The sequence below is a fragment of the Rhinopithecus roxellana genome, chromosome 19 (assembly GCF_007565055.1).
Source record: "Rhinopithecus roxellana isolate Shanxi Qingling chromosome 19, ASM756505v1, whole genome shotgun sequence".
Lineage (NCBI taxonomy): Eukaryota > Metazoa > Chordata > Mammalia > Primates > Cercopithecidae > Rhinopithecus > Rhinopithecus roxellana.
The window spans coordinates 39,861,908-39,887,029 of record NC_044567.1 but is presented as its reverse complement, the minus strand read 5'-3'; the positions used below and the strand labels follow the sequence as shown (position 1 = coordinate 39,887,029).

Below are 25,122 nucleotides of genomic sequence, written 5' to 3'. Positions count from 1 at the left end.
CACTGTGTTCCACCCTCCAGTGTGGGCAGCAGTCCAGTGCGCGTCATTCTGGGGCCTGAGCAGCGTGGCCAGAGGCTGGCCTGGGGTGGAGATGACCTGGCTGTAGGTTGTGGGTGGGGTCCTTGCTGTGCTCCTGGCAGCAGGAATCAGAGAAGCAGTAACTGGATCCGGCTGAGGGCCTGGCGGCCACCGAGGGTACACGCGGCGATCGGGTTGCGGCCAAGCCGTGAGTGTTCCACCGGGCAGCTTCTACATCAGGAAGGGCTGGCCCAGGCTGGGAGCCCACGCGGAGTTGGAGAAGGTGGGCAGGAACGAGAGGCCGAAAGGTGCAGGGCCATGAAGAGGGGCGCTGGGCCTACGCTGTGAGGAAACGGGTCAATCCTGCCCTCCAGCCCTGCGGGCCCTCAGGCTCTGGACTCTGTGCAATCCAGAAGTGGCTGAAATCCAAGCTCAGAGTAGTGAAAAGTACGGCTCCTAAGCTGCACGTCTCTGATCCGCTCTCCCCGCCCGCCCTCTGCTGCCCTCGGGCCCTCTAAGAGCTTCCCAGGCTGCTGCCGCAGGTCAGAGGCGGGTCAGAGCACGCAGGGGGTCCATGACGCCGGCTGGGTCTGGGGGCCGTGGGCCAGCTGAGCCGACCCGGGGTTCTGGGGGGCCACGGGGGCCGTGAGCACTCAGAGGGATCGTCCCAGGCCCCTCCGGGGACCCGGCCAGCCTGAAGATGCTGACCAACGGCCTGCACCAGGTGCTGAGGATCCAGTTTGGCCTTGTCAACGACACTGACCGCTACTTGACAGCCGAGGGCTTCGGATTCAAGGTCAATGCCTCGGCGCCCAGCCTCAAGAGGAAGCAGACCTGGGTGCTGGAGCCCGACCCTGGACAAGGGTCCGCTGTGCTGCTCCGCAGCAGCCACCTGGGCCGCTACCTGTCAGCAGAAGAGGACGGGCGCGTGGCCTGCCAGGCAGAGCAGCCGGGCCGTGACTGCCGCTTCCTGGTCCTGCCACAGGCAGATGGGCGCTGGGCGCTGCAGTCAGAGCCGCATGGCCGCTTCTTCGGAGGCACCGAGGACCAGCTGTCCTGCTTTGCCACAGCCATCTCCCCGGCCGAGCTGTGGACCGTGCACCTGGCCATCCACCCGCAGGCCCACCTGCTGAGCGTGAGCCGGCGGCGCTACGTGCACCTGTGCCCGCGGGAGGACGAGATGGCTGCGGACGGTGACAAGCCCTGGGGCGTGGACGCCCTCCTCACCCTCATCTTCCGGAGCCGACGGTACTGCCTCAAGTCCTGTGACAGCCGCTACCTGCGCAGCGATGGCTGCCTGGTCTGGGAGCCGGAGCCCCGGGCCTGCTACACACTGGAGTTCAAGGCGGGCAAGCTGGCCTTCAAGGACTGCGACGGCCGCTACCTGGCACCCGTGGGGCCTGCTGGCACCCTCAAGGCCGGCCGAAACACGCGGCCCAGCAAGGACGAGCTCTTCGACCTGGAGGAGAGTCACCCTCAGGTGGTGCTAGTGGCTGCCAACCGCCGCTACGTCTCGGTGCGGCAAGGTAATGAGGGCACAGGTGGTGACCTCCTGAGGGGTGCTGGGACCCCCCCCCTGCTTCGGGAAAGAGGCCGTGGGAGTCTCACGGGGAGTGGCATCGTGTCTATGTGTTCACATGTTTGTTCTGGGCTGGGGGTCCATGTGGGACATGTGTGGCCACTCAGGGTCGGGTGGGTGGGCCTCCGGCCATGCCCAGAGGACCCCCACTGAGGGGTGGTGGCTTCAGGGTCAGAGGCAAGGGTTGCCGGCCTTTCTCAGCATAGCTGGAGAATGTCTTAGCCAAGCCCTGGGCAGCTGCAGAGTCTAAGACTGGAGAGGTGTGGGCCAGGTGATGGGCAGTGCCCAGCAGGGGCAGGAGGCCTGACCTGGTGCCATGAGGGGCATGTGGGCAGGAGGCTGTGGGGGGCCCATATTTCCCCTTCTCTTCCTCCACCCCATTTTCCGGACTTTATTTATTCTTTGAGAGGGAGTCTTGCTCTGTCGCCCAGGCTGGAGCACAGTGGCGTGATCTTGGCTCACTGCAAGCTTCGCCTCCCGGGTTCATGCCATTCTCCTGTCTCAGTCTCCCGAGGAGCTGGGACTACAAGTGCCCGGCACTACGCCCAGCTAATTTTTTTGTATTTTTTAGTAGAGACGGGGTTTCACCATGTTAGCCAGGATGATCCTGATCTCCTGACCTCGTGATCCGCCCTCCTTGGCCTCCCAAAGTGCTGGGATTGTAGGCGTGAGCCACCTGCGCCCGGCCGCGTTTTCTGGCCTTTAAAGGAAGTTAGGGAAGGGCCCAGGGCAGGGCAGGGAGCCCAGGGTAGGGTAGGGATAGCACCACCATGTGCCTGACCAGTGGAGCCTCACGTCCTCAGGAGTTGGGGGGCTTAAGGTCAACTCCAGTGCTGGAGGACACAGTGGGCAGGTGGCCTCACCTGGGGCCTGGGCTCCTGGTGGGGAGGCACCTCCCTGCCCCAGTGGGGCGTGGCCTGGCTCTCCCCAGTTCCTGGGTCACCAGTTGCCTCCCTGCGTGACTCCCTCCACCGCCTATGGGGTGAACCCCAGCAGTTCCTCCTTCCCCACCAGCTGAGCTCTGAGGCAAACGCCCTGGCCTGGGCAGTCACTACCCACCTGGGCTCCTGGCTCCATGCACCCCAGAGTGGATCTGAGGTAGTCTGAAGAGGCAAGGTGGGGAGAGCCGGGTGCCTGGAGCTCCTCCTCCCAACTCGGGTCTCTCCAGACCAGCATCAGCTGGGCAAGGAGAGCTCCCCTATCTCCTGGCAGCTCCCAGGTGCCCACCAAGCCCCTGCCCTGATGGATGTCCAGGCCCTCTGGGCACATGGATACTCTGGGGCCAGATAGCAGAGGCCCCACCCTGCACACTGAGAGGGGAGCCCGGCCATGGCTATGGGGTCCTGCACCTGCAGTCAGCGTCCTCGGGCCTGGCCCAGCAGTGACAGGGTCCTAGGAGTGAGGGTTCAACGGTGGATGCATGGCCATGCCCTTCCTTCCCATCACAGCCCACAGTCCAGCTGCAATGCCTGCTGGCCTGGGCCTAGGCCCAGGCATGTGGCAATCCTGAGGAGGTTAAAGGGGGTAAGTGGGACAGTGGTAGTGAGAATGCTTCCTCCAGGGAGCCAAAGACACTGGACCTTTAGGTATTTGCAAGTGGACAGCTTGGGAAGCAGACTCAAAAGCGGCAGCCATGGCAGCGGCCACGACAGTGGTGGTGTGACGTGGATGGTGGCATGGAGGTGAGGGCGGTGGTGACAGTGTGGTGGCAGCGGCGATGATGGCAATGGTGATGATGGTGATGGTGGTGATGGTGATGGTGGGGATGGTAATGATGGGGATGGTGGTGATGGTGATGGTGGTGATGATGATGGTGGTGATGGTGGTGATGGTGATGATGGTGATGGTGATGGTGGTGATGGTGATGATGGTGATGATGGTGGTGATGATGGGGATGGTGGTGATGGTGATGATGGTGGTGATGATGGGGATGGTGGTGACGGTGATGGTGATGGTGGTGATGGTGATGGTGGTGATGATGGTGATGGTGATGGTGGTGATGGTGATGGTGGTGATGGTGATGGTGGTGATGGTCATGATGGTGATGGTGATGGTGGTGATGGTGATGGTGGTGATGGTGATGGTGGGTGATGGTGGTGATGGTGGTGATGGTGGTGATGGTGATGATGGTGATGGTGATGGTGATGGTGGTGATGGTGATGATGGTGGTGGTGATGGTGATGGTGATGATGGTGATGATGGTGGTGATGGGGATGGTGGTGATGGTGATGGTGGTGATGATGGTGATGGTGATGGTGGTGATGGTGATGGTGGTGATGGTGATGATGGTGATGGTGATGGTGGTGATGGTGATGATGGTGGTGATGATGGTGATGGTGATGGTGGTGATGGTGATGATGGTGATGGTGGTGATGGTGATGATGGTGATGATGGTGATGGTGGTGATGGTGATGGTGGTGATGGTGATGATGGTGATGGTGTGATGGTGATGATGGTGATGGTGATGGTGGGTGATGGTGATGAGGGGATGATGGTGATGGTGATGATGGTGCTGATGAGTGTGGTGTATGACTGGTGAGTATGGTGGTGATGAGGGATGGTGGTGATGGTGATGGTGGTGATGGTGATGATGGGGATGGTAATGATGGGGATGGTGGTGATGGTGATGATGGTGGTGATGGTGATGGTGGTGGGGATGGTGATGATGATGACGACGATGATGGTGATGACGATGATGGTGATGGTGATGATGGTGATGGTAATGATGGTGATGGTGGTGATGATGGGGATGGTGGTGATGGTGATGACAGTGATGGTGATGATGGTGGTGATGGTGATGATGAAGGTGATGGTGATGGTGGTGATGGTGATGGTAATGATGGTGATGGTGGTGATGATGGTAATGGTGATGGTGATGATGATGATGGTAACGGTGATGGTGATGGAGGGGTGCTGATAGTAAGATTGGTGGAGGGATGGGGACTGTATGGACCATTTTTCAGTCTCTTGATCCTCAACCACCCTGCATCTGATCCCGTCGTCCCTTTGAGGGAGAATCCCCTACTCAAGACCGGCTCCCATCTCCCACTTTAGAAGCAGGAAGCAGCAGCCACTCACCTCCCTGCCTTCAACAGGGCCAAGGGTGAGGACCTGGCTACCAGGTGTTTCAGGCTCTGGATTGGTGGCCAGTGCTGTGGGGAGTGGGACATGGCATCTCAGTCCTGGGGCATGGAACCCCCCAGCTTCCAAGGCAGCTGCAGCTTGGGAGGTGCCATAGTGTCACCCCCCACCCGGCCTCTGTGGAGCGGCCACATGGCAGGCTCTTCATCGAGGCATCTCCCTGGCTGGGCAGCCCCTAAGCCTCTCTTCTCCCTGGGAGGGGAGTGAGCACCCAGGCTTGCATGTATCCCCCCCATCAGCCAGAGCCTGCTCATTTCTGCCGGCAGACAGCATGGCAGGCAGTGTCCGACGCTGCCAGTAACAGAAAACTGGCCACAGGCTGGCTCCAGCAGTGACATAATCATCTGAAACGGGAGTCCAGAGCCCTGGGCATGGTGGGTTCCCAGGCAGCCACCATCACCCGCTCAGCAGCTTCCCCGGGGTCCTCCGTTCTTACCTCTTTGCTGAACCACTCTCCTGGGTCAGCTCTGACCTCAGCCTGACGCCCTCATGGTCGTAATGTGGCTGCTGGTATTCCAGGCCTCACATCCAGGCAGGACCAAGTCCAGAGGAAGAGGCACTGGCTCTGCTTGTGTCTTCTCAGGAGTAAGAAAACTTCTCCCCTAAGTCCTAGCAGACACTTCTTCATGCTCACTGGCCAGAACTGAGTCCCCCAGCTGCTCAACTAGCCCCTCTGGAGTTGGGTAAAACCAGTGTTGCCCAGGCCAATGCCAACTGCACTCCTCTCCTATTTTGAGGTCATTTCTCTGGAAGCAGATGGCTGAATGAGGCAGCCCCAGACAGCATTCTGTCTGAAGGAGGTGTGGGGGCAACACTAGGGACACCAAAGTGCTGGCCCGGGAGGCGCGGTGGCGGGGGCAGCCCTGCGATGCTGTGGCTTTACCCCTACTCTTCCTTCAGTGCCCGCAGGGACGGCGTTCCCACGCCCCTCATGGGCCCCTCCTCCTGAGGGGTCCTGCTACCCCCGGGCACCATGTCAGTGTTGCCTTCCACTGGGCCCAGACAGCTGCTCTTAGCTCAGTACTTACCAGGAGCTAGAGCTGGTGGCAGTGGGGATGCTGGCACGAATGCTCGGCCACAGTGCAGGGGACATGCTGGGCGCTCCTCTGCATCTGATCAGTGGTGAGTGTGAGGGAGACCCCAGCCTGGGGTGTGAGGGGCAGCTTTGGGGCTGGCAGAAGGGAACAGGTCCCAAGCTCTCTGGCACAGTCATAGCCTGGTGCCCTCTCCCCTGGGGACAGAGTGGGATGGGATCTGGCCCCACCCTCAGGCCCTGTGAGGCTCTGCCCATCACTCCCTCCCAGTCCCCAGCTGGACAGGCCACCAGAGTCCCTGGGCCTCGTGGGGGGGCTCCACAATTTGATACATCACTCCCAGTGGCCAGTTGCCATGGAAACAGGGAGGTGGCTTGTGGGAGGAGCCAGGGACTCAGTTCACAGAAGATCCTGGGGAGGCTCTGGTGTCTGCTGTCCCCATGCTCCATCCCCTCGCAGGAACCTCAGATGGTGCCCAGGGCAGTCTTGTCCTCCCCCAGGGGTCCTGGGAGACTAAGCACAGATGGTTGGGGCTTCTGCAGAGGTGACAGGGACCAGCCCCTGCCTGGTGCCCAGGGGTGCCCCCATCACCATCCCCATCCCCACCATCCCCATCGTTAGGTCCTGCCTGTGCCCACCCAGCAGCTTAGGGTGAATTATAAATAGAGGCTGGTGTAAGCCCTGGGTCAAGAGAGCAGGGCAAGGAGATTACCAGCTGATTACTGATTAGCAGAGAGTGGGGGCTGTGCCAAGCAGAAGGGCCTGGCTCCTGGGGGTGTGGAGGGAGGTCACGGCTCCCTTGGGGACAGTGTGCAGGGTCCACAGACGGCACACATGGCCCTGGGGCAGGGTTCCCAGGCTCTCTGAGAGGTGCCTTCCAAATCTTCTCAAGTCAAGAGGTTTCTGGATGAGACCCCCCTCTGGCTTCAGGGGTGCCCCCAAAAGCATGCCCCCATCCCCTGCTCCCTACCCAGGAGAGGCGTGAGGGGCTTCCCCATCTCCTCCCTCCAGGGGTCAACGTCTCAGCCAATCAGGATGATGAACTAGACCATGAGACCTTCCTGATGCAAATTGACCAGGAGACAAAGAAGTGCACCTTCTATTCCAGCACTGGGGGCTACTGGACCCTGGTCACCCATGGGGGCATTCAGGCCACAGCCACACAAGCGTGAGTGCACACATCCCTCCCTCCTCCAACATCCCCGTTACCACCATCACCATCCCCACCATCATTGCCATCCCCATGACCATCATCCCCATCCCCACCATCCCCATCCCTATCCCCATCCCCATCCCCATCCCCATCCCCATCTCCACCATCCCCATCCCCATCCCCACCATCCCCATCCCTATCCCCATCCCCATCCCCACCATCCCCATCCCCATCCCCATCCCCATCTCCACCATCCCCATCCCCATCCCCATCCCCACCATCCACATCCCCACCATCCCCATCCCCACCATCCCCATCCCCATCCCCACCATCTCCACCATCCCCATCCCCATCCCCATCCCCACCATCACCATCTCCACCATCCCCATCCCCATCCCCACCATCCCCATCCCCATCACCACCATCACCATCTCCACCACCCCCACCCCCATCCCCATCACCACCATCCCCATCCCCACCATCACCATCTCCACCATCCCCATCCCCACCATCCCCATCCCCATCCCCACCATCCCCATCCCCACCACCCCCATCCCCATCCCCATCACCACCATCACCATCTCCACCATCCCCATCACCACCATCACCATCTCCACCATCCCCATCCCCATCCCCACCACCATCCCCATCCCTATCTCCATCTCCGTCCCCATCCCCATCTCCACCACCATCCCCGTGCCCATCTTCACCATCCACACCACCATCCCCATCTCCATCCCTATCTGTATCCCCATCACCATTCCCATCACCACCATCACCATCTCCACCATCCCCATCCCCATCCCCACCACCATCCCCATCCCTATCTCCATCTCCGTCCCCATCCCCATCTCCACCACCATCCCTGTGCCCATCTTCACCATCCACACCACCATCCCCATCTCCATCCCTATCTGTATCCCCATCCCCATCCCCATCCCCACCATCCCCATCCCCACCATCACCATCCCCACCATCACCATCTCCACCATCCCCATCCCCATCCCCACCACCCCCATCCCCATCCCCATCACCACCATCACCATCTCCACCATCCCCATCCCCATCCCCACCATCCCCATCCCCACCATCACCATCTCCACCATCACCATCTCCACCATCCCCATCCCCATCCCCACCATCCCCATCCCCATCCCCATCACCACCATCACCATCTCCACCATCCCCATCACCACCATCACCATCTCCACCATCCCCATCACCACCATCACCATCTCCACCATCCCCATCACCACCATCACCATCTCCACCATCCCCATCACCACCATCACCATCTCCACCATCCCCATCACCACCATCACCATCTCCATCATCCCCATCACCACCATCACCATCTCCACCATCCCCATCACCACCATCACCATCTCCATCATCCCCATCACCACCATCACCATCTCCACCATCCCCATCACCACCATCACCATCTCCACCATCCCCATCCCCATCCCCACCACCATCCCCATCCCTACCCCCATCTCCGTCCCCATCCCCATCCCCACCACCATCCCCATCCCCATCTCCGTCCCTATCCCCATCCCCACCACCCCCATCCCCATCACCACCATCACCATCTCCACCATCCCCATCACCACCATCACCATCTCCACCATCCCCATCCCCATCCCCACCACCATCCCCATCCCCATCTCCGTCCCCATCCCCATCCCCATCTCCGTCCCCATCCCCATCCCCATCACCACCATCACCATCTCCACCATCCCCATCACCACCATCACCATCTCCACCATCCCCATCACCACCATCACCATCTCCACCATCCCCATCCCCACCACCATCCCCATCCCCATCTCCGTCCCCATCCCCATCCCCACCACCCCCAACCCTATCCCCATCCCCATCACCACCATCACCATCTCCACCATCCCCATCACCACCATCACCATCTCCACCATCCCCATCCCCATCCCCACCATCCCCATCCCCATCACCACCATCACCATCTCCACCATCCCCATCACCACCATCACCATCTCCACCATCCCCATCACCACCATCCCCATCCCCATCCCCACCACCCCCATCCCCAACCCCATCCCCATCACCACCATCACCATCTCCACCATCCCCATCTCCATCATCCCCATCCCCATCCCCACCACCATCCCCATCCCCACCCCCATCTCCATCCCCATCCCCATCCCCACCACCATCCCCATCCCCACCACCATCCCCATCCCCACCACCATCCCCATCCCCGTCCCCATCCCCATCTCCGTCCCCATCCCCATCCCCACCATCCCCATCCCCATCCCCACCATCCCCATCCCATCCCCATCCCCACCATCCCCATCCCCATCACCACCATCACCATCTCCACCATCCCCACCCCCATCTCCGTCCCCATCCCCATCTCCACCACCATCCCCGTGCCCATCTTCACCATCCACACCACCATCCCCATCTCCATCCCTATCTGTATCCCCATCACCATTCCCATCACTTCTGCCACCATCACTGCCTTGGCCATGAGAACTGCGTGGCAGCTCACTCAGAGAGGAAAGCCCACTGGGGCCAGGTAGCTCCTGATGGTGGCGGGTGTGTCAGTGGAGGGCAGGCTCCTGTCCCACTCCTTGGAACCTGAGGAGGATAGGGAAGAGATACCCTGCACCCCCATCTCCTGCTGTCCTGAGACCTTTCGCTGCTCCCTCCAGTTCCGCCAACACCATGTTTGAGATGGAGTGGCGCGGCCGGCGGGTGGCACTCAAAGCCAGCAATGGGCGCTACGTGTGCATGAAGAAGAATGGGCAGTTGGCGGCCATCAGCGATTTTGTGGGTGAGCACTCTGCCTGCCAGGGACTGGGGTAGGGGCTGTCTCCACCCAGGGACAGCACCTGCCCAGACACCCCATCTCCACGAAGAGCTGGACCCTCCCTAAACCGTGGAATGGCTGCTGTCATGGAGTCCTACTTGCTAGTCAAGATAACCGTCTTGGCAAGGGAAACAGTTAGGTCCTTATGGGAGTGTCCTTTTCTCCGCTGCCGGGAACCCCCTAGGCACCTTGCCAAGGCCGCACATGAGGCAATGGCAGGCCTGGGCCCCTAAGTCCAGGTGTGGCGCTTCCCAGGGGCCCCTCCCCTCCCGGCCTGGACAGGGAAGGTGGCGGGAGGGGCAGCGCAGCAGACGCTCTCCCTGCCAGGCAAAGACGAGGAGTTCACCCTCAAGCTCATCAACCGGCCCATCCTGGTGCTGCGCGGCCTGGACGGCTTCGTCTGCCACCGCCGCGGCTCCAACCAGCTGGACACCAACCGCTCCGTCTACGACGTCTTCCACCTGAGCTTCAGCGACGGCGCCTACCAGATCCGAGGTGCGCGGCGGGCCGGGTGGGCACGCGGGAGCGGGGGTCGCAGCGGGCGCTGGGCTGGGCACCGCCGCCAACGCCGTCCCGTCGCCCAGGCCGCGGCGGCGGATTCTGGTACACGGGCAGCCACGGCAGCGTGTGCAGCGACGGCGAACGCCCCGAGGACTTCGTCTTCGAGTTCCGCGAACGCGGCCGCCTGGCCATCCGCGCCCGGAGCGGCAAGTACCTGCGCGGCGGCGCCTCGGGCCTGCTGCGCGCCGACGCCGACGCACCGGCCGGGACCGCGCTTTGGGAGTACTGAGGCCGCGCCCGGACCAGCCCATCGCGCATTAAACCGTGTCCGTCCCGCAGCTGCGCGTGGGCTTCGGGTGCCGCTTGAGGGTCCTGCAGCTGTAGGGGCAGGAGGCCCACAGCTTTCCCCAAACCAGAGCGCGCCCAGAACCTCCCAGTGCCCAGGGACTCGGGTCCAGGAGGTGGCCTTGCCTTGTGGATGGGCAGGGTGACCCGGGCAGGGTGACCCAGGCCGGTGGAGGTGGGGCAGAGGGGAGGTCTTGAGGACGTGGGGAAGATGGGGGCTGGGGGCGGGTGGCGGACTGAGCCTGGGTGGGGCGATGCCACCAACACGTATCACAGATGACCTCACTGGACACCACCCCTCCCCAACCTAGGTCCTCAACCCTCCCTAGCTCCTGGCAACCCCTTGCTCTCCCCTGACGTTCAGAGCAAGACACGGGCACAAGCGCTGGACAAAGGTCAGAGCCAGAGGCTCCTGCCCAGGGTGGCAGAAGACGGCCCTGGAGCACAGTGCGGATGGGACCGTTAAGGGGTGCAGGCCCAACTCGGTGGGTGGCTCACCCGGCCCCAACTCTCCCAGCAACACAGGCCGTGGCCCCACTGAAAAGGCTGGATTTGGAGTGTCACCGGGGGGCCTTGCTCCCTGAGATGTGGCAACCACTGAGGGAGACAAACCCTGACTAGGAGCACCCCAGGGGCCCCTCCCACTCCATGGCGAGGAAGGCAGAGGAGAGCAGGCAGTGGCCCCAGGCCTCCCAGATACCCCCGTGGAGCAGAGCCCTCCTCAGGGGTAACTGGGTCACAGGGAACACTTTTTCCTTGGAGGCCACCCTGGTGCTGGGGGCTCCCAAGCAGTGCCATGACTCTGGAGGGAGCCCAGTGAGAGGGTGGGAAGGGGTGAGAAAAAACAGCCGAGGCCTGAAGTTTCACAGACAGGGTCGTTTGTCACAGCAGAGAAGCACCTCAAGGCTCCTACCTGCACTCTTCGCGGACAGTGCCTATGGCGGGAGCGGCAGGAGCACCCTCCCCAGATGAAAACACCAGCACCAGGAGGCGGGCCGTAGCCCAGTCTGAGGGAGGGGGCTGGGGGCTGGGGCTCAGGGCACCCCCAGGCCACAGCGCCACCGAGTGGCCCTGAAAATAGTGCACAGTGCTGGGTACAGCCCTGGCCGGGGGCACCTAGTTGTTGAGCATTCCGGCCACAGGCCACCCGATGGCCCTTCCTTGGTGTGGCGCAAGGCCACGGGCACTTGCAGGAGCTCCCTGCATGCTGTTTTGTGCTTTGGTCTCAGGGAGCCCCTTCCCACCTCGGGGTCCCAGAGTGGGCAGCCAGGCAGGTGTGAACAGTGTGACAAAGGGTACTGTGGGGCGCCTGGTAGTGCCACCCAGAGGGGCAGCTGGTGCTCCTGGTGGTGTGGCAGCAACAGTTACAAACTTGCCCCAAGTCCAAACCCCAGAAATCCTGTTTCTCCAGCCCTTAGGGTCCAGAATGCACCGCATTGCCTCCTGGCCTCGGGCTGCTGCTGTGGCGGGAAGGCTGCCCAGCAGTGAGGAAGGGGAGTGCAGGGGCTGCGGCCGCGGTCAGAGGAGAGACCAGCAGAGGACGCGAAGCTGGACCGGCCAGGTTCAGAGCCCACCTTGGTTGCTCCCAATCAGAATCTGCTTTGTGCTTCACGGCCTTCAAGCACTTTCATGAGTGTTCTGCTCTCACGTGGCCAGGTCACACCCTCCCTGACGACTCTGGCCAGGCCAACTCAGTTTTCCTCTAAAACCACGAAGGCCTGGGGGGCTGTTACAGAGGCTGGAAGCGTAATCAGAGCCGTGGCCAGGGCAGACCCTACTGGTCACAGCAGGATGAGGCTGGGGTGGCGCAGCTGCCGGTACACCTGCAGCAGCCTCTGGGCGGTGGCGCAGGAGCTGGCCTCATCCTCTGTGCAGAGCCGGTCGCGCAGGGTCTGCACCTCCCGCAGCAGCGTCTGCAGGTGGAACAGACACAGCTCAGGCCCCCAACTGGCCCTGGGAATGTCACTGGCTGCCTCTGGGGGACCCACCACTCGCAGGACCATACTTGGGAAGTGACAGGTGGTCCGAGGATGAACACTCATCTGGAACCTTAAAACATGGGACACGCAGCCTGGCCTGGACACCCGGCCCCTCAAGGAGGATGAGGGGCAGGAAGGGCTGTGGTCACTCAGACTCTGCCCCAGGCCCATGGGAGCTGAGCCCATGCACTGCGAGGACTCTGCAGACTCCGGGTGACTGGAGAAGGGCCTGCCGATGGGCGCTCCTGGCTACCCAGGTGGAGGGGATCACCCAGGGCACTGGGTGCTCACCTCATGGTTGGCGTGGATCTGGCGGAGATACTGCACACGGAGATCAGGAGCGCTGGAGCCCTGGGCGGCCTGCTCTGTCACCATCGTCTGGGGGGAACACAGGGGACATGCTGGAGAGGGTGTGCCCCAGCACCTGCCCCCACACCCCTCAGAGCAGGTGACCCTCTCCTTCTATCTGCCCAGCACTGCCTCCCTGCCTGGCACCCCCCCATCCCCACCTCCCTGCCTGGCACCCCCCCAGCTGCTTTGCTGTTTTCCACCCCACTGTTCACCTCGACTTCCTGCCCTCCAGACCGGCAGGGCACAGAGCCCCTGGCCTGACAGTTTCTTGGAAATGAACTTGTTTGGTTCTTTTCTCTCCACTACTGGGCCCTTCCTTGTCCCCAAGAGCCATACTCTACGCAGATCCAAACCTGCCTGCTGCCCCCTTCTCCCATCCTGGGCTTCAGGCCACTCAGGAGCACAGACCAGCCAGGGAACTGCCTTGGCATCCTATGCAGAGACCCTGGTCTGGCCATTCACTCAGTCACGCAGCACAGCCCAGGGTGGGCTGCGGCCCCGGCTCCCTGGACTTGGATCTACATTTCCCAGATGGGCCGGGCACAGTGGCTCAGGCCTGTAATCCCAGCACTTTGGGAGGCTGAGGCAGGCAGATAACTTCAGGTCAGGAGTTCAAGACCAGCCTGACCAACATGGTGAAACCCCATCTCTACTAAAAATATAAAGATATTAGCCGGGCCTGGTGACAGGAGCCTGTAATTCCAGCTACTCAGGAGGCTGAGGGAGGAGAATCACTTGAACCTGGGAGGCAGAGGTTGCAGTGAGCCGAGATCGCCCCACTGGACTAGCAGCCTGGGTGACAGAGCCGGAGCTCTATCTCAAACACACAAATAAATAAATACAACTAAATTTCCAGATGAGCCTGGGCAGTGAGGATCCTGCAGGCTCTTGGAGCAAAGCAACTGAGACAAGATCCCGATGCCCCGAGGGGCAGCACTGGCCTGCCTGGGGTCCCAGAAGTGCTGGTAGCTGCTGTGTGCTGAGTAGGGTCCTGAGAGCACTCCTGCTCGCGGGGTGGGCACCTAGCTGTTGGGGGACACTAAGGTCTGCAGCCCGATATGAGATGTGTCCAGGAGGCAGCAGCAGTGCGTGGGCTCCTGTGGGCTGACTCAGGACCCCCCAGATTCATGCGGAAGCCCTAGTGCCGGCACTCAGAGCGTGGCTGCGTCTGGAAATGGGGTTTCTGCAGATGATCAAGATGAGATCGCTGGAGTGGGTTTGACCCCACATGACTGTGTCCTTGTAAGAAGAGAGAAATCTGGACGCAAACCCAGGGGCTGGAGCTCTGCTCTTGGCAGGGACGGGACTTTCTTGGGGGCCAGATGGCCCAGTGGGCAGAGCTTCCTCTGACAGGCAACACCTCAGTTCTGGAGATCCCCGTGGTGCCCCCAGCACTCAGGACAAGATCCCCAAGCCCAGGCAGCCCCCATCGTGGTGCCGTGAGATCACTGGGGTCACAGTGCTGCGTGACATGCTCATCAGGGTCATGGAAGTGTAGGGTGCAGGGTCCTTGCATCAAACGAAATCTCTGGGTCATGGTGCTGTGTGAGCTGACGTGTTCACTGGGGCCGGCCATTGAGCCGCCTGCCGGGGCTGGGCAGAGCCACTGCTCGCAGAAGGGCCTCGTCTCCAAGCGCCACCACAGTGCCCACGGGGGTTGAGCTGGCGTCAGGCCATAGGCCCTGGGTCGCAGGGTTGGGGAGGCCTGGGCATGCACATTGATAAGCCCAGGTGGAGCCGAGGCAGGGACCACCCCTAACAAGAAACTCCAGAACCGGTTTCTAGGGTTGCTGCAGACCCACCGTGTGGGCCAAAGCTGCGCTACAGTTCTAGCAGGTGGGTGTGACGGCTGCCCTGCTGAGGGCACAAGTAGACTTTAGCTTGGAACTTGGAGAGCTTCTTCTCAGATCTGGCAGCCGCTGGCCCAAGCTGGCTCTGGGCACAGCATGGAAGCAGCTAGTCCTGTGCCAGGGAATGCTGGGGCTGTGAGTGGGGGGAGCTGCAAACTCCACTCTCTTGGCAAAGACGTGGAGGCTCCCAGCACCTTGTTCTAGGATCCACGCCCAGGCCACGGCCTCTCTATGCAGCCTCTGCCCAGCCAGAGACGGGAGGAAACCTTGGGCTGACCTCGCAGGTCACAAATACAAGCCCACTGGCCTCGTAGCCTGGGGGTGACGGCACACCTGGGGAGCAGCACTGGCCTCCTGAGAGGGTCCACTTCATGCCTCTCATCGCCCACAGCGCCACTGCACAACACTGCACAGCACTGCACTCAGCGGCAGAGCAGGCTTGGATCTTCCTGCAACTCCTGTGCAGGGAGCTGTAGACCCCGTGGCCAGCAGCTACAGGGTTCCATGCACAGACCTCAGTGAGCGACCCACAGATCCTGGCCGCCTTCCTGAGCGGGCTGACATACCTGCATGCGCCCGACAACGGCATGGTGTGCCCTGCAAATGTCAGCCAGAGAGGAGCTTTCCACTTGGATCTCCACGGCCTGGATGGGCCCGGCTGGGCAGAGGTCGGTCATGGCCACCTGCAACACAGGAGCCACCTCACTGCCTGCCTGTGGCACCCCCACCTGCCTGGGGGGGCTCAGGCTACACAGACGCCTCCCCAGCTGGCAGCACGTGAGGCCAACCCCCTGCCCTGGGCTGTCCTATATCCTGAAGGAAGCAGAGCCCAGTACCCTAGTTTAACTTTTTCACCTGAAGAACCAGCCACCAGCCAATGGCAAGAACCTGCTCTGCACCCAGATGTGTCCAGGGAGACCCCATCCCTCAGACCTGTGGAATTCACACAGGGCCTTGAGCCAGATTGGGGCCTGCTCCAGGAGGCCACTGCAGTGACATGCCTTGTGCACAACCTACATGTAGATCTTGCATGCCCTTGGGGGGCCCAGGCCTGTCCCCCCACACCAGGCATCACAGATCACCTCTGGCAGCAGACTTAGGGCATCGCTGTGGGCACTGGGAGTTGCTAGGCCTGTCTATGGGACACCCACCTGTCCCTTAGGAAGGCTGGCCTGAGCTGAGCTGGACAACAAAGAATGGCAAGAACAGGCCAAGAGCCAGGAAACCAGGCTTATTCTCCACACGCCACACAGGAGGTGAGACGCCAGGGGCCTAGGGAGCCCAGAAAGGACAGTCACCTGCGGCTCTCCTACAGAGGCTGTCAGCACCGACCTGCAGGGCCACCAACAGACCCAGCATCTGGGCTGAAAGGGCCACGCAGTGGGCAGTCAAGGCACCCGAGGGCCGAGGCTCGATTCCAAGTGCAGACTCTGGGCCGGGCGCGGTGGCTCACACCTGTCATCCCAGCACTGTGGGAGGCCGACACGGGCAGATCACCTGAGGTCACGAGCTCAAGACCATCCTGGCCAACATGGTGACACCCCGTCTCTACTAAAAATACAAAAATTAGCTGGGTGTGGTGGCGGGCACCTGTAGTCCCAGCTATTCAGGAGGCTGAGGCAGGAGAATCGCTTGACCCCAGGAGGTGGAGATGGCAGTAAATCAAAATCGCGCCACCACACTCCAGCCTGGCGACAGAGCGAGACTCCATCTCAAAAAAAAAAACCAAAATGAAAACGAAAACCAAAACCAAGTGCAGACCCTGAGCCCCAGGCAGCCTTGCCCGTCCTCAGGGACACACGTGTCCTGGCAGCCTGGGCTACCCTGCAAGAGCCTCTGCTGGTGGGACGTGAGGGTGTGCTGGAGGTCATGGGTCTCTGGAAAGGTGGGCATGACAGGGGCTGTAGACCAGCAGTGCCATTCGCCATTCAGCAGCTCCCGCGACGGGTCTGGAGCCCTCCAGCAGTGCAGGGGGTTAGTGGGGCTGCTGCTCCTGGGCTACAGGTGTTGCCAGCAGCACTGTGGAACCTGCTATGACTTCAGTAATGGACAGGGGAAGGGGGCCCTCATGGCGGACAGGGCTGGACAGGGCCAGTCCTCGGGGATCTGAGCTGCAAGGCCCTCCCCGCCTGAGTAGGGTCTGCTTGGCATGAGGGGAAACTGTCACATTACAGTCCTCTGGGGAGCTCGGGAAAAGGCTGCCGGGCCCCCGTCCAGGGTGAGGGGTCCTCCCGAGCTCCAGCCCAGGAGCCCCACCCCAAGAACTGCTGGTGCCGAGGCTCATTTGCCTGAACCCCTGCTTGCCTCTCGGACGATGAGGTGAACGTCAGCGCCATCAGGGGCCACTCCCTGGATGGAAGACAGCGCTCGGGCCCTCACGACGTCCACAGCAGCATTCTCAGCAAGGAGCCACTGCAGGGTGGCACAGCACAGGGGCACACCTGGAGGGGAGGCAGAGGCCAAGAGCTCAGCCCGATCCTAGCAGGCGGGCTCAGCCAATCCTACCAGGTGGGCATCTGCATGGCTGCCCCCAAGTGCCCTTCCCAGAGCCATCTAAGCATCCCAGCTATCCACAGCCCCACCCTAAGCTGTGGCACAGCCAGCTGACTCAGAGAAAGGAAGGAGGCCACTGCTCAACTTCCTCTGCTGAACAAGCCCTGCGATGGGTGGGGCCAGTTCCAATCTGTGGAAGGTGAAAACCTCACTCTGGGGGACCCGGCCATGCGCCTGGGGGCTGAGGTTAGGAGCAGGCAGCTCCGCCCCAGCGCCGGGCGGACACCCCAGGGATGGCTGCGGCTGCCCTCTCTGCACAAGCCCAAATCCAGAAACCATCCAAATACCCAGCTGCAGTAGAACGGAGACATCTGCACCTGGGACAGAGGGTCTCACACACATGGGGGAGCAAAGGACAGACACGAAGAAGGGACCGCCCACTCCATCTCGTGGAGCTCACAAACGCCTGGTGAATGGTGCCGGGCTTTGGGGTGAGTGCAGCTGACTCCCTCCCCGGGTGCCTGTGCTATGAAGCTCACAGTTTGGCTCCTTTGTGACTCTGCTGTATTTAGGTTACGCTTCCATATATAGGTTTAAAAAACAAAACTGAAAAGAAATACATGGTGAGAGGGCCCCACATAAGGCCAGACCCCAACAGCGGACGGGATGCAGGCGAAGCTCATTTCCTGAGCAGAGCTCGCTGGGCTGGAGGGCCAGGCTGCCCCACAGGAGCACCTGGAAGAAGGAGGAACAGCCCATGTCCGCAGGCCCGAGGTGGGTGGGGTGGAGTGGCTCATGCAGGTAATCCCAACATTCTGGGAGGTCCAAATGAGAAGATCACTTGAGGCCAGGAGCTCCAGGCTGCAGCGAGGCATGACTGCACCACTGTACTCCTGCCTGGGCAACACGGCAAGTTCTTGTCTCTTTAAGGAAAAAAAAAAAAAATCCCCAAGGCTGAGGAAAGCCAATCAGTGCCACCAACCTGAGTGGCCGTCCTTCAAGGCAGCCCTGAGCAGCTCCGCTGACACCTTGATGGAAGCCACAGATGGGGGCAGGAACTCGGCCCGCAGGGAGGCGGGTCCTGCTGGCTGGCTGCCAGGCTCCCGACAAGTTTCCAGAAAAGTGACCACGGGGTCGCGGGTGGGGCCCAGTGGGGAGGGGGCCCGTGTGTGTGGTGGGGCCAGGCCAGGGAAGCGCAGACATTGCAGCATGTCCACTGTGTGCCTGCTCAGGGGCAGGCAAACGCCCTCTTGCTCGGGCAGGACGTCGGAGGGGCACTCATCCAGAAAGGGGTCCTCAGAGTCTGAAGGGGCGAGGGCCCCGCCCACCACCTCCCTGAGACTGTAGAACAGCGTGCAGGACACGGTCACAGGCAGGTCGAGCCCGCCGTTCTCACCAGGGCCCAGGGGTAGTGTCACCTCCCGCCGAGCACCGGGGCCGAGCTGGTCCACGGGGATGGTGTAGGTGATGGCCGAGCAGGCCGAGTCCAGGTCAAGGGCACAGGAGCTGGTGAGCACCTGGATGCACAGGGTCCACCCCTGGTCCAGGCTGAAGCTGCTGCTGTTCTCTAGCACGCAGGTGGCCATGAGCATGTCCTGCGTCTGCAGGCGGCTCCAGGTGGTGCTGGTGGTGCAGGAGATGGGCCTGGGGCCCGTGCCGCTTGACAGCAGTGCACAGCTCACGTTCATGGCCTCGTTGAGGCTTGTCAGGGCCTTGTTCCGCTGGTCAACCGCTTTCTTTAGAAAAGACACTCTGCGAAAGACAGACATGACCCCCAGGAGAAGGGGGGACACCCACAGCGCCGGGTGCCACATCTTGACTCAGGCCCAGTAGGCCCCGAACCTGGCTCCACAAGCACACAGTGGGCGTGGAGCCATGCCGGAGAGGGGGCCCCCGCCACAGGAACACGTCTCTCCCGGCCCCACCCACATCAAGCCTCTCTGGAAGCCGCCTCAAGCCATCTGACCTGATCTCTCCTCTTGGGCTGTAGGAGGAAAGCGGAAAGAGGCTGGAGCTGGGGTTCGGGGGGCCTAGGCTAATCTGCCAGGTTCGAGAAGCCCACCACCCACATTTGGGTCACTCAGGGGCCAGGTGGTGCATTACCCGCCCCGGCTCCCCAAAATGTTCCTAGCGGGTCTCTTTCATCCCTTGCAGCCTTTACAGCAAAAGCCAGGAGGGTGGCAGGCACTACAGACACAGCCCTAACCACAGGGACCTGGGGTGACAGGCCCCTCACTCTCAGGACCCCAGTGGTCATGTGAGAGGTGCAGGGGATGCTGCATGCACACAGCGTGTTCTCTCTGAACGCCCCGAGGCCAGTGCTGCGGGAGGAAAAGCACACTGGCTCCTGCGCTGAGAGCAGGGAGGGTGAGGACGCAGCAGGGGATGTCTCCTGTGGCCCACTAGGGTGAAAGGGTGGGGTGCTGGGGGGCAGTCCCGGCTCATCTTCCAGAGGCAGCTGGGTAGCCTGTCACCAAACAGTGGGACGCCTGAGGCTCTCAAGATATCTTAAGAGGACAAGTAACGGCCGGGCGCAGTGGCTCATGCCTGTAATCCCAGCACTTTGGGAGGTTGAGGCAGGCGGATCACGAGGTCAGGAGATCGAGACCATTCTGGCTAACAAGGTGAAACCCTGTCTCTACTAAAAATACAAAAAATTAGCCGGGGGTGGTGGTAGGCACCTCTAGTCCCAGCTACTCGGGAGGCTGAGACAGGAGAATGGCGTGAACCCAGGAGGCGGAGCTTGCAGTGAGCCAAGATTGCGCCACTGCACTCCAGCCTGGGCAACAGTGCGAGACCCCGTCTCAAAAAAAAAAAAAAAAAAGAAAAAAAAAGGCCAAGTAATGGCCTCTCCTGGACCATTGCCACCTGAGGATACGCAGACTCAGGACGACCCCACACAGAGACACTACCTCCCAAGGATGGCAGTGCCAGCCTCTGCCCGGCCCAAGCCAAACTGCTCACCTCTCAGAGATGTTGCCAATTCCAGACAGCAGCTCCTTGATTTTCCGGCCTGCACTCTCTGTGGTCATCCTGGCTGGGCCAGGGATCTCAGAGTCCAGGTCCAGGCTGCAGGTCATCAAGCGGCCTTTGGCGGACAGGGCCAGGAGCTTGGTGCCACCTGGTGACAGACACACAAGGGGCCTGGTCCGCAGACTGGGAGTGGCAAGCAGCGTGACACTCAGAGGTGTTTCCCCAGGCTCCAGGAAAGAAGTCGGAAGACAAGACCAGTGTCCAGTGAGGAAGAGAAGGTCCCGAGACAAAGGCGCTGTCCCCACCCCGGGCTTCTGTCGGTGGCCCCGAGCCTTGCCATCTCTGACCCCATCTGCAGCCCTCTCTTCCGCAGCGGAGACAGTCTGGTGTTTCCCTTCAAAGTCCTCCTCTCCTGCTGTGTACGTATTTTCCGTGGCGAGATTTATTAGCACGCTCACAATGTGAGCACACTCGGGGAAATGCACTGGTTGGGGGTGTGTGGCTCTATTTCTCTCACCCCAAAATTGGGCACACACAGCTAAAACCCTCTCTGGCTTTTTCTGTGGAAAACACAAAACTAGAATTCCACAATGCCATCTGCCTTTGGTCCAGAGCAGACTCACAGGCAGGCCACACCATGGCACGAGCAGGCGTTTGCAGCCTTTGGAAGAAAAGGCGAGTCCGGAACAGACCTCCTCGGGCTGCTTGCCACGTAAGACCTGCCGAGGAGGCACTTGTGGCCGACCCCCAAGTTTCCTCCGAGTCCACAGCCAGCAAGCAGCACACTCAGATCCTACCAGGCCCAGGGCCACACCCTAGACCCCAGAGGCAGAACAATGCATAGACCCACCACCAGCCCCTGCTTGACCTTGAGACAAGAAGGGAGTTAACCACTAGGCTGTATCAACACCCGACGGCGTTGCAAAAGAACAAGCCCAGGAAAGGAAGGCGGCCTGATGGTAGCAGACAGCCAAAAAAGGCACTCCACCCTGGGCTCCCATCTTTCATTTTAGACAGCAGCTCATACCTTCATGCGTCCTGGGAGACGCGGACAGTGAGACGACGCTGCAGATGTTCAGGCTGGCTGGGCACAGCATGGGGGGCAGGCCTCCTGGGCCTTCTTCGGGCTGCTCGGGGCCCAGCAGGGTGCTTCCCCGAGACAGATCCACCACACAGAGGTCAGAAGGGGTGCTGTGGTACACGCGGCCACCCCCGCCACAGGCAGCGCAGAGCACGGGGCCAGGGAGGCAGTACTCCCGCAGCTCGGGCACCAGCTTCCCAGACTCATCCCAGCTGGCCTTGATGGCCAGCATCCGGCCATGGTGACCAAGGGCCACCAGGCAGTCAGAGTGCACATCCTCGTCAGGCAGAAAATTCTCTGCAGCTTCTGCAGCCTGTGGCTCTGTCTTCAAGGCCCCTATGAAGATGACAGGCTCCTCCAGGTGATGGAGGATCTTGACAAGGGCATTTGGGTCACCAGGGGCTGACCTGGAGGTGACCAGGGCCTTCAGGATCACACAGCAGAGCTGGCCATCAGGGAGACCACAGAGGACCACAGGTGACTGCAGGAGGGTGGCATCAGCTCCAAAGAGGAGCCCGAAGAGGGCGTCCTCCAGTGTGAAGCCCCCAGGGCCCCCAAGGAGGTCACATGGCACCCTGGAGCCTGACGGTGACACACAGCACAGCACTGGAAGGAAGTGGGGGGCTGCAGGCTTTCCTGGGACCCCAGCTGGGGGGGTGTAGGTGGACAGCTCCACCTCACCGATCTGGCCTCCTGGCCGGGGGTCCTCCCCAGGACAGGGCTGCTCAAACAGCTGCATCTTCCACCGGGCGGGACCCTGCACCAGGGTGACCAGCACACTGTCCAGCACGGTGAACGCACACAGCGCAGCATCGGGAAGGATGCAGGCATCGGGGTCCACAGGGATCACGGGGGAAGGCTGGTCACCGTCCTCGCTGTCCCTGTCATCCCGGCTTGTAGACCTTTGAGAACAAGGGACGCATTGGTCAGGCCTGGGCAGGGTGGGATTCCCACGTTCTATTCACCATAACCTGGCATGGAGCAGTCTGGCTCAGGGGTCCCCGCAGTGACCCTCAAGGCCGCTCAGCAGTCCATCTGCTACATGGTCTCCCACCTTCCCCACGGAGGACACGCTTGACAGGAAGTACCATACATCCAAAAGCAGCTTGAACGGACACCCTCAGCACAGAACCGTCCGGCGGAGACCCTGGTTGCAAAGTGCACAGGCTGCCCCCTCTACAGCCTGGGCCGCCGTCAGCGGCTGCCGGCTCTGCACTGAAGACAGGCCTGGCTGCCCGGAGCTCGCTTCCTTCCGACCCAGATGGTTTCCACTGATCACTGGCTCGGGGTCACGGTGCCTTTGCTGTCTCCTCCCTCTAATAAACACCCAACCTCGGGGGCGTGTCTCACCAGACAGGATCCCGCACCCCGAAGTAGGCTTAACCATGTGAACCCCACTTACTAAGGACTGTGAGCACGTTACTTGCAGCAAGAGTGTTGGGGGCAGGGGCTCCAGATATGGGCGGGGATGGCGGCCAAGGCTCAGAGCTGGTGGCAGCCCGGGTCCCCAAGAGCGAGGAGGTGCGGCTGCTCGCTCTGAAGCATTCCGGGGGCAGCAGGAGCGTGCGGGAGGGAGGCCGCGGGCCCGCCCTCACCTGCTCCTGCCCGGGTGGTCCAGCGACAGGCAGTAAAGGCCCCTCCGGGCGCACAGCGCGTACAGCAACCTGCGCGGCGCCAGCAGCTCCAGGTGCCACACCTGGTCGGGGAACCGGAACGCCGCCTGCGGACCGGGGCGCGGGTCAGGCCGACGCGACGCGCGGGCCCGCGGTCTTCATTTTCACGCGAACCGCCGCCCCCGCCCGGCCCCTCCCGCCCCCGCGGGCCGGCGCTCACGGTCAGCAGCCCGCCCTCCTGGTCGTACACGTAGACGAGCTCGCTCCCGGTGGACAGGAAGACCTCCGCCTCGTGGTGCAGCACGCGGGGCTTGCCCGCCGCCAGGCCCCCGAGAGGACAGCAGAAGCCCGCCAGGTAGCGAACCCGCGGCGCGGCGCTGGCCATCGTGAGCGCGGGCCGGTTAGGGTGAAGAGCCCCGGCCGCGCGGCGGCGGCTCCTCCTCGGAGCGCTTTACGGCAGCCCGCTGTGCGGCGCGACCTCCGCCGTAAAGCGGTCGGCGGTGCCGGGGGCGGGCGGGAAAGGCCGCGCTGCGCTCCTCTGGCTTTTGCGTAAACCCATTGATTCTCTGGGCTCTCGGAGAGCCCCTGAGTCCTGCCGGAGCGCACTCCAGCCGGGGACGGGGTGGGGCAGCGCCGGCTCTTGTCATCCTAGCGATGGATCTCTGCCCTGTGCTCCGTGAGCCGCCCCCCGGCGGCCCCCACGTTCAGGGCCCAGCGGTGTGAGCCAGCTTAGGTGGAAGCGCGTCCCTCCCTCCGTGGTTGAACACGTGGGGACGGGGAGTACACCACGGGCAGGGGGCAAAGGGCAAGAAAATGACTGTGAGACAGGGCAGGCACCTCCACCCTCTCCCTCCTGGCAGCTCTCCACTTCCTCCAGGAGAGAAGTACTGACCAGAGAACGCCCATGGAGGGGCCTGCGATGACACCTCCTCCACGCCCGGAAGAGAGCGGAAACCAGGCACACCATTGACAAGTAAATGACCAAGGAACCCCGCCCCCGGTCCGCCTCCCTCCGTTTAAGAAGCCAATCTGAAGACCGCTAAGGCCCGGCACCCTTGAGGGAGAGTCTAGGGGCAGGGCTGCAAAACAGGGCTTGGAAGTTGGGCAGACATCGTGGAGTCCGGGTGCACCTGCCGGAGCACAAAGCACCACGTGCAGACGTCCTGACCGCCCCCTCTTTGAGGTTGGGGTGGGGACTGACCCCAGGACAACGGGGATGTCTGATACTGGGTGTTGGGATAGACAGACTCAGGTGCGGCGCCTGGAGTCAGTTCCTCGATCCTCTCTGTCGCCAGGGCTGCTCTGAAGGTGTTTGGGCTGGAAATGCTGTCTTTGATGCTGGGGAGTGGGGAGAGGAGGGCCAGGGGCATCCCATTTGGCCTTCAGAGTCAGGAAGTGCAGATGCCGCATCGTTGTGAATTTCCCCACAGGGATCCTCCCCGGTCTTCTGACCGGATTTCCCCCACAGGGGATCCTCTGCCGGTCTTCTGACTGCTAGTTTTAACCCTCTGAAGCCTCTTGAGTCGCTCGCTCGCTCACACACCAACTCCCATCCAGTCCTCCCAGGCCATCTCTTCCATATGGATGGAAACATGCCAAGGCTGTCCTAGAGGAGATGATCACGATCACGTGGAGAAGGAAACGAACATGGGAGGAGGCCCGGTAAACCAACAGCCTCACCCGGTGGTTTACTCCGCTGCCCACTCCATTCTGCTCCGGGGGCTGGCAGGCTCTTGGCCCCACACCAAGCCCAGCTCCTTCTCTCTGCAACAAGATTTATGATCAATGGTCATGTGGGGGACCTTAAGCATGGATCCCAGACCAGCAAAGGGCTCAAGGCCGCCTCTCCATCAGCTGCTGGGCTGTGCCGTGCCCCACCTATACTTGGCGAAGGGTGATGAGGGCTGAGGCATCCTCTCTGCTGTGGGTGTGGAAGATGCACACACTCCTAGCGGAAGCCTTCGAGACAGCAGAGCAGACAGCTGGACACTGTGTTTCTATGGCCAACCTGTAGGTGGTATCATCTCCCTAAGCACAAATTATATGAAGGAGTCAATTTAGAAGGTCAGATTGAGAAGAGAGAAACCATGAAGCTTCAGGCTGTGCTGAGGGTGAGGAGGGCTGGGCTTTGAGGGGCTCTCCTCAGAGCAGCACAGCCCA

The 25,122-nt window shown here is 61.6% G+C and overlaps 2 protein-coding genes across 8 annotated transcripts; one reads left to right on the top strand and one right to left on the bottom strand.

Moving 5' to 3' along the window:
• Window positions 1-208: 208 nt before the first annotated feature.
• On the top strand, window positions 209-10,783 carry FSCN2 (fascin actin-bundling protein 2, retinal). Of its 2 annotated transcripts, none has more exons than XM_010354282.2 (5): window positions 209-1,544; window positions 6,784-6,940; window positions 9,619-9,740; window positions 10,032-10,271; window positions 10,361-10,783. In XM_010354282.2, the coding sequence occupies exons 1-5, from the start codon at window positions 719-721 to the stop codon at window positions 10,564-10,566; spliced, it is 1,551 nt and encodes a 516-aa protein (XP_010352584.1). In that variant the 5' UTR covers window positions 209-718; the 3' UTR covers window positions 10,567-10,783. The 2 variants fall into 2 exon arrangements, with proteins under 2 accessions (XP_010352584.1, XP_010352585.1); XM_010354283.2 differs by having other exon boundaries at window positions 10,104-10,271; window positions 10,361-10,615.
• A 695-nt stretch (window positions 10,784-11,478) lies between these two features.
• FAAP100 (FA core complex associated protein 100) lies at window positions 11,479-23,436 on the bottom strand. Of its 6 annotated transcripts, none has more exons than XM_010354284.2 (9): window positions 23,183-23,436; window positions 22,945-23,069; window positions 21,296-22,251; window positions 20,260-20,416; window positions 18,278-19,047; window positions 17,107-17,243; window positions 15,369-15,485; window positions 12,893-12,979; window positions 11,479-12,535 (listed from the first exon to the last, which is right to left on the bottom strand). In XM_010354284.2, the coding sequence occupies exons 1-9, from the start codon at window positions 23,345-23,347 to the stop codon at window positions 12,404-12,406; spliced, it is 2,646 nt and encodes an 881-aa protein (XP_010352586.1). In that variant the 5' UTR covers window positions 23,348-23,436; the 3' UTR covers window positions 11,479-12,403. The 6 variants fall into 6 exon arrangements, with proteins under 6 accessions (XP_010352586.1, XP_010352589.1, XP_010352590.1 ...); XM_010354287.2 differs by having other exon boundaries at window positions 18,692-19,047; XM_010354288.2 differs by having other exon boundaries at window positions 22,752-23,069; window positions 23,183-23,402.
• Between the last annotated feature and the right edge of the window lie 1,686 nt (window positions 23,437-25,122).